We start from the raw sequence: 8,219 nt of genomic DNA on the forward strand, positions 1-8,219 counted from the left end.
AATTGACAAATAAATTTGAATAAAATAAATAATATAAATCGATTTAAATAAATATATATTTTTAAATAAAATAATACAAATGGATATATAAATAATAACGACGAATAATAAAAATTGACTTGAATACATTTAAAATAAATAAATAATATAAATAGATTTAAATAAATAAATGTAATTAATTGTATTTAAATAACATAATAAAATGGATAAATAACTAATAACATTCGATTATACATTTGATTTAAAATAAATAAAAACAATTTAAATACATTTTTATCTAAACAAATAATTTAAAAATATTTGATAAAAATGATTTAAATAAATAAATAAAACTTGATTTAAATAAATACATTTCATACAAAATAAAATTACAATAAAATGGACAAATTAATAAATAATACAAATTGACTTAAATGCATTTGATTAAAATAAATACATTTCATGAAAATAAAACAAATAATAAAACTTGATTTAAATAAATACTATTTTTTAAATAAAATAATACAAATGGATATATAAATAATAACATTGGCTTATACATTTGATTAAAATAAATAATAAAAACAATTGATTTAAATACATTTCATGAAAAAAAGACACATTTAAATAAAAGACAAATTAATAAATAATAGAAGTGGACTTGAATACATTTTATTACCATAAATAAATAATACAAATAGATTTAAAGAAATACATTCTATCAAAATAAAAATAATACATTTGATTAAAATAAAAATATTCGCACAAAAATAAAAGCATCATTGTCAAATAAATAAATAAATCCACCAGTACAGTGCTATAGAGACCAGGAAAACTTAATAATGTAAAGTATAATATTTCACACATTTATAATGTTATCTTGTCACAATATTTGGTCTTTTTGCATGAAAATAGCGTCTTTTACATTTTGAAATGGCGGTTGATCGCGCAAGGATGATCATATATGATCTAAAAGACTGAAAACATGCTTTAAAGTGCATAAACACCCAATATTATCATATAATATCACCATCCGCGAGTTCAACAACACACAGCAGAGACTCCGCCGCGGTGCATTGTGGGAGCCGCCGATTGGCGCATTTCCGCTGCCATTGTGCGCGAGAGACGGTAAATAACACTGAAGCTCAACTCTAAACACTCTTTAAACGCAATTTACACCAAGGTAAGAGCGTCAACGCGCGCGAATATACATGTGTGGGGTTTAAGTGTGATTTTAGGCGGAGAACATCGCGTCGTGCGGTAGTTCTGGTGAATTTGAGCGGGTCTGTGTTTATATCAGAGAAATACTGAAGCGCCTCAGCCGCGCGAGCTGCAAAATCCAGTCAAAATAAACTGATGCTTCACAAACGGCAAAAATCCACACAAACGCCTCCGTTCGCGCTTTAAACGCCCGATAAAGCATCACTAGAGTGTTTTCTGTGCTGTCCGGGTGCAATTGGCGAGAAGAAAGGAGCGATTCCGAGTGAAATTGTCGAAGTTTGGTCGTTAGTTCGGTGTTTTCTGCCTGTGTTTTCGGTTCGGATCAAACAGGCGCCATGATGTTCGCAGAAGAGGGGCGGGGCCAGCGCCAACCGTCGGGTTTATTTCCTGAGCTCTGATTGGGCGGCTCATGAATATTAATGCGCTGAGGCTGAAATGATTGACATGATGAGTTTGATGTTGTTCAAACGCAATCCTGATGGATTTACACTGTTTAAAATAGTTTTTTTCTTTACAGATAATCTCAGTCTGAGGTGTGTGTGTCAGGATGGCCCGTACTAAGCAAACCGCCCGTAAGTCGACCGGAGGCAAGGCTCCCCGTAAGCAGCTGGCGACTAAAGCGGCCCGTAAGAGCGCACCGTCCACGGGCGGAGTCAAGAAGCCCCATCGCTACAGGTGAGGCCCCTGTGTGTGTGTGTGTGTGTGTGTGTGTGTGTGTGTGTGTGTGTGTGTGTGTGTGTGTGTGTGTGTGTGTGTGTGTCTAAAGCGGCCCGTAAGAGCGCACCGTCCACGGGCGGAGTCAAGAAGCCCCATCGCTACAGGTGAGGCCCCTGTGTGTGTGTGTGTGTGTGTGTGTGTGTGTGTGTGTGTGTCTAAAGCGGCCCGTAAGAGCGCACCGTCCACGGGCGGAGTCAAGAAGCCCCATCGCTACAGGTGAGGCCCCTGTGTGTGTGTGTGTGTGTGTGTGTGTGTGTGTGTGTGTGTGTGTGTGTGTGTGTGTCTAAAGCGGCCCGTAAGAGCGCACCGTCCACGGGCGGAGTCAAGAAGCCCCATCGCTACAGGTGAGGCCCCTGTGTGTGTGTGTGTGTGTGTGTGTCTAAAGCGGCCCGTAAGAGCGCACCGTCCACGGGCGGAGTCAAGAAGCCCCATCGCTACAGGTGAGGCCCCTGTGTGTGTGTGTGTGTGTGTGTGTCTAAAGCGGCCCGTAAGAGCGCACCGTCCACGGGCGGAGTCAAGAAGCCCCATCGCTACAGGTGAGGCCCCTGTGTGTGTGTGTGTGTGTGTGTGTGTGTGTGTGTGTGTGTGTGTGTGTGTGTGTGTGTGTGTCTAAAGCGGCCCGTAAGAGCGCACCGTCCACGGGCGGAGTCAAGAAGCCCCATCGCTACAGGTGAGGCCCCTGTGTGTGTGTGTGTGTGTGTGTGTCTAAAGCGGCCCGTAAGAGCGCACCGTCCACGGGCGGAGTCAAGAAGCCCCATCGCTACAGGTGAGGCCCCTGTGTGTGTGTGTGTGTGTGTGTGTGTGTGTGTGTGTGTGTGTGTGTGTGTGTGTGTGTGTGTCTAAAGCGGCCCGTAAGAGCGCACCGTCCACGGGCGGAGTCAAGAAGCCCCATCGCTACAGGTGAGGCCCCTGTGTGTGTGTGTGTGTGTGTGTGTCTAAAGCGGCCCGTAAGAGCGCACCGTCCACGGGCGGAGTCAAGAAGCCCCATCGCTACAGGTGAGGCCGTGAGGTCATGAGACGCAGTGTGTGTGTGTGTGTGCAGGCCCGGGACCGTGGCTCTGCGTGAGATCCGCCGCTAACGCCCCTGTGTGTGTGTGTGTGTGTGTGTGTGTGTGTGTGTGTGTGTGTGTGTGTGTGTGTGTGCAGGCCCGGGACCGTGGCTCTGCGTGAGATCCGCCGCTAACGCCCCTGTGTGTGTGTGTGTGTGTGTGTGTGTGTGTGTGTGTGTGTGTGTGTGCAGGCCCGGGACCGTGGCTCTGCGTGAGATCCGCCGCTACCAGAAGTCGACCGAGCTGCTGATCCGCAAACTTCCCTTCCAGCGGCTGGTGCGAGAGATCGCTCAGGACTTCAAGACCGACCTGCGCTTCCAGAGCGCCGCCATCGGAGCGCTGCAGGTCAGAGGTCACACACACACACACACACACACACACACACACTCACACAGACACACACACACTTAGGGATGAAACCGTATGGAAATTTAACATAACGATTATAGTGACCCAAATTATCACGGTTATCAATATTATCACGGTTTTGTTCAAATGAGATGAAAGTGTTCAAAAAGAACAGATGCACTCACTGAAAACATTTCAACAAGTTTTATATTTGAAAATCAACAAACAACAAATAACTAAAGCAGCTCTATGCACTTTTTAAAGCTATAGATTCTGTGCGATTTCCTTCCTTATAATGGCCGTCGTCAATAGCAACGCATAACGCATAAATAATAATAATTTGTCGTAAATATAATCTCTAATATTATCTCTGTAAATATATTCTTAAGCAATATTCTCATCAGTGTTCAACAATGATGCATTTAAATCTAGATTTACCGCGAGTTTTCAAAATCGTGATAATCACATGCGGTTTTAATGATAATTAAATTCGATACGATATTACTAACCGTCACTAAATTTTATCATGGTTTATCGTGAAACCGGTAATCGTTTCATCCCTAACACACACACACACACACACACACACACACACACACACACAGGGGCGTACATTTCATCTAACAGTTGGGGGGGACAATAAACATGACATTTCTCAAGAGCAAATTTTGAAGGGGACACAAATAATACAGCCAAAATCATACTTATAAGGATATGTGTACCACACACACACAAAACACATTTCTTACTTGGGCTACTTGCCGTTTTGGTGCACTGAAAAATAGTTTTTCTTTTCTCTTTCATTTTATCTGACCAACAACACAAAGTGATAGTTGTTTAAATACGATTAAGGTTCACCACGCAGTCATATTATAATTATTAAATTATCTTGCGTCCTCCACATAGTATTTATGATATTCAGATCTTTAGATATTGAACTGCAGCAAGTCCTCTGATCTGCCACTTATGATCATATTGCGCAAAACCCGACACACACCTGGCGGAGCGCAGTGCGCATACTTTCGGTTTAATTAGCGCTAATTCGAGGGCGGGTTGCTTGAATTATGGGTTCATTCGCCTATTATTCGTAATGAAAAACACAACTACAAAGCAGTACAATGACACACTCACTTAAATAGGCGCTTTTACATTTCGCTTTAAACCAAATCTTCCGCGATCATCTTGTCTGTCAGCTGTTTGCGTTCAGTTTTTAATAGTGGTCAAATTATTTTTTACTATAAAAATGAAGACGACGGTGGCCCGGGATCACTTCATCTGATGTTTAAAGTGAATAAAATAGCTTACTGGAGTTTCACAACTGCTGTCTGAAGAGCTTTGTTCTCTCCGCAAATTTGTGTGGTAGATTTTTTTACGTTCTATGGGTAACGTTAGTTAAGGTGGATCAAACCAGTGGGGGGACTCAAAATGTTTCTAAACTTAAAACACATATTTTTTTGTTGCGTTTGTATTGTTTTACTACTTACACATTTATTTTAAGTATATATCATTATATTATTTACAATACACAGCATGGTTTTTAGGGGGGAAAAAAACAAAAAACAACTTTTTTTTTTGGTTGTCCCCCCCACGATTTACGCCCCTGCACACACACACACACACACACACACCATCGGAGCGCTGCAGGTCAGAGAACACACACACACACACTGACATCATATATAACAGTATAACCTCCTCTGATGTGTTCAGGTCATGTGACCCGTGTGTGTGTGTGTGTGTGTGTGTGCAGGAGGCCAGTGAGGCGTATCTGGTGGGTCTGTTTGAGGACACTAACCTGTGTGCCATCCATGCCAAGAGAGTGACCATCATGCCCAAAGACATCCAGCTGGCGCGCCGCATCCGCGGAGAACGCGCCTAACCTCCTCCTCTCTCTCTCTTTCCCTCTTTCTCTCTGTTTGTGGGTAGTTTAGCGTGCGGTGGGGTGATGATGTACGTGATCGTCTCTCTGTTTTATGGCAGCAGACTATTAGGGTACTTCCTGTTTGCATGTACCAGCCGGCGACTGATCGCCACACACTCACACACACACTCACGAGTGAAGCGGTCAGGGCTGATGTCTGCGTTCAGGGTGTCAGGGCCTCTCATGCAGGGTGCTAGAACAGCCCTGACCCTTCCCAGAGTTCCCTGCTCCATCCATCTCGAGCACACGCGTGTGTGTGTGTGTGCGCGCGCGATCAGCGTCAGTCCGAGCATCTCTCCAGCAAATGTCTATTATTGCAATATTATTATAATAAATTGTTTGTTTTTTTTAAATGAGCTTGTTTAGATCTAGAGTGTATTTTTCAAGAGATGGAGATTCTTATAAAGACGTTTTTACATCACGAATCATGTTTATTTTCTCAAGGCAATCTGGAATAATAACCACACACACACACACACATGGGCTTGTTTTCTACAGGATTCCTCAGGCACAACATTAGCATTAACCCTTCAGGTCTTTAAATAAACTGATCTTTGTAATTTGAAGTTTCTCTTAATTATGTAATAAATGGATGTCACACACACCTTTGTGGGTTTGTCTTTTATTGTGCTGATGTTACAGTTATTATATGTTTAGTTTTAATAATAATCATCCGTGAGATGTGTGTTAATGAGCGACTCGATATGAGCACGGGCGTAGGTAATCACTGATATACAGTCACGAGTGTAATATTGCGTTTATTCGACGGCACAAGGGGGTAAATAAACAAGAAAGTGTGTTTAAAAACACTCTTTTGTGCGGAACTACTTCCTTCCGCCACGGATTCACATCTCCAGCGACCGTTACTAATCCTGAAACGTGACGTCACTTTAGCGCCAGGGACGCTGGTTCTCGAATCTGATTGGTTGAGAGCTCACTGACTGGAACCGCTTCACCGTTTGTATCGCTCCGCTCGCGGCGACTGTCATGGCGGTCGAGCAAATTCACCATAAGTTTGACTAATAATGCTGTTGTTGTGTCACGAAATGTAGTTTTAACAGTTTTTTAGGCGAGAATGTAGTTATTTAGAGCTCAAATATGTGACTTGTATATAAACACAGCGCCTGTTTTATAATGTGACGCTCCAGGCCGTTCGGCGCTCATATACCCGCTCAGGACAGCTTCATCTCGGCCAAGCCTGAGGGAACTTACCGCTGTGTGTAGATTGCGGTTAAACATCACATATCATTCATTTAAGGCAATGTTTGTCCATATTAATCTATAACATATTGCCCAGAACAAATCTATTTGGGTTAAGGGGAAAATTAAGTTTTATAACTTTATATTTAGGCTATATTTAACGTGAATCCTTTGCTAGAGCGCTGCTTTTGTTTATTCTATTGTCTTTTATAATGGCTTGTGTTGATTATTGTTCAATAAATATAATAATACTTGCAGGTACTTGTCGGAATTATTCATAAACAGCGGATTTATGAACTATTTTCCACACAGGACTTGAATACGGCTCAGTGTGTGTTTTATAATGTGATTAAACCCTCGTAAGAGCTGAGTTTAATGGCTAACACTGACCCAGAGTGGTGTATTTAGTCAATATTAGTGTTTTGTTTGTTCATCGCGCATTTGTACGCAATGAATCCGCCAACGCGCGCGGCGGCGCTCTCGCGCCAGAAGCCAACCCTGGAGTCACGTGACTGGCGCGCAGCCGATGACGTCGGTCTCTGCCGCCCGCACGCGCCGCTGTTTCGCTCGTGAGGATCCGAGTGTCTGGAAAATAAAGACATAAAAACGCAGATTAATCATTTAAAATATATATTCATATTCACTCGGGTTGGTAACCATGGCGACCACATTTGAGCAGATGAGAGCGAACGTCGGCAAACTCCTGCGCGGCATCGACAGGTGAAGATCATCGCTTTAATGTTATTAATAATATTATATTATCATATAATACAATTATATGGGATAACTGTGGAGTCTTTATCTTTCTTTTGGAGTGACAGCAGATAAATGCTATACAATTAGACGGTATATCGAAAGACGGTCATCTTTGAAACGCTAATTCTCAAACCTAACAAAGATAATCTTTTATTGGATAATCTTTTAACCAAAAACCTTATGTATCGATTATAAGTTACTATGCTAACCCAATCTCTTATCACGCTCATTAATCACAACCAGTGTTGGGCAAGTTACTGAAAATTAGTTACAGTTACTAGTTGCCTCTTTTAAAAGTAATGTAATTACCAATTACTGTAAATCAAAAGTAATTTGTTACTATGGAAAGTAACGTTTATGTCGGCTCTTTAAATGTAAATATGAACAGTAGCTACTGACCAGTCAAACACAAATAGGCTGCCACTAACGACTCTTTTTATATCGATTAATCTATTATCACAATAATTGTCAACACTTTTACTTAAAAACATTTAATTTAACTTGCAACTTTAGCATTCAGTAGTGTTCTATAAAAAAGTATAAACGTAAATAAGCCCTTGATAAAATGTCTCTCATTGCGGTCTTTGATCTTTTAGCTGATAAATGAAACGCAGCTCATATCTTTTGCTTTCGTTGACGTGAACTCTGTTAAATGTGTGTATTGCGCGGGAATTGAAGATCGGATTATATTCGTTTTGTGGAGAGGTGTAAGGCAAGACAACCTGCTTTTTTTTTTTTTTTTTTAGATAGTGCAGCCGACGGGCTGGTCGTCACTTTAAAAAAACAAAAATGTATTTAACAAACAAATAAAGCTCCAAACATTTTTCTAATTTAACTTAATAACGAAACGAAATTTAACTACTCTGACGCTAAAAACAAAGCTGAACTATTTTAATGGCTATAATGTGTAATAGGGAGGATAAAAAAACTCGGCCTAGATCTGAGCTTCTTCTGCAAGCGTTCATTTTCACAAAAGAGAGTAACGAACTCATTTACATTTCAGGAATTGTAATTGCGTTACTTGGTTA

General features: G+C 41.2%; 2 protein-coding genes across 3 annotated transcripts in view; both read left to right on the forward strand.

Annotated features, from left to right (window-relative positions):
- The first annotated feature begins 835 nt into the window (after window positions 1-835).
- LOC307130051 (histone H3.3A) lies at window positions 836-5,839 on the forward strand. The gene is made up of 4 exons (XM_079822911.1): window positions 836-1,162; window positions 1,718-1,875; window positions 3,158-3,311; window positions 5,065-5,839. Exons 2-4 carry the CDS (start codon window positions 1,748-1,750, stop codon window positions 5,191-5,193), a joined length of 411 nt encoding a protein of 136 aa, XP_079679037.1. The 5' UTR covers window positions 836-1,162; window positions 1,718-1,747; the 3' UTR covers window positions 5,194-5,839.
- Window positions 5,840-6,201: 362 nt separating this feature from the next.
- Window positions 6,202-8,219, forward strand: part of eif3k (eukaryotic translation initiation factor 3, subunit K) — an 11,804-nt gene continuing 9,786 nt past the window's right edge. The window contains exon 1 of one of the 2 annotated variants that reach the window (XM_079824236.1): window positions 6,202-7,155. In XM_079824236.1, coding sequence (XP_079680362.1) covers window positions 7,094-7,155 — 62 coding nt within the window. In that variant the 5' untranslated portion in view covers window positions 6,202-7,093. The remainder of the gene's footprint in view (window positions 7,156-8,219) is intronic. The other variant, XM_079824235.1, reaches the window with a different exon arrangement.

This window comes from Gobio gobio (genome assembly GCF_949357685.1).
Source record: "Gobio gobio genome assembly, chromosome: 8".
Lineage (NCBI taxonomy): Eukaryota > Metazoa > Chordata > Actinopteri > Cypriniformes > Gobionidae > Gobio > Gobio gobio.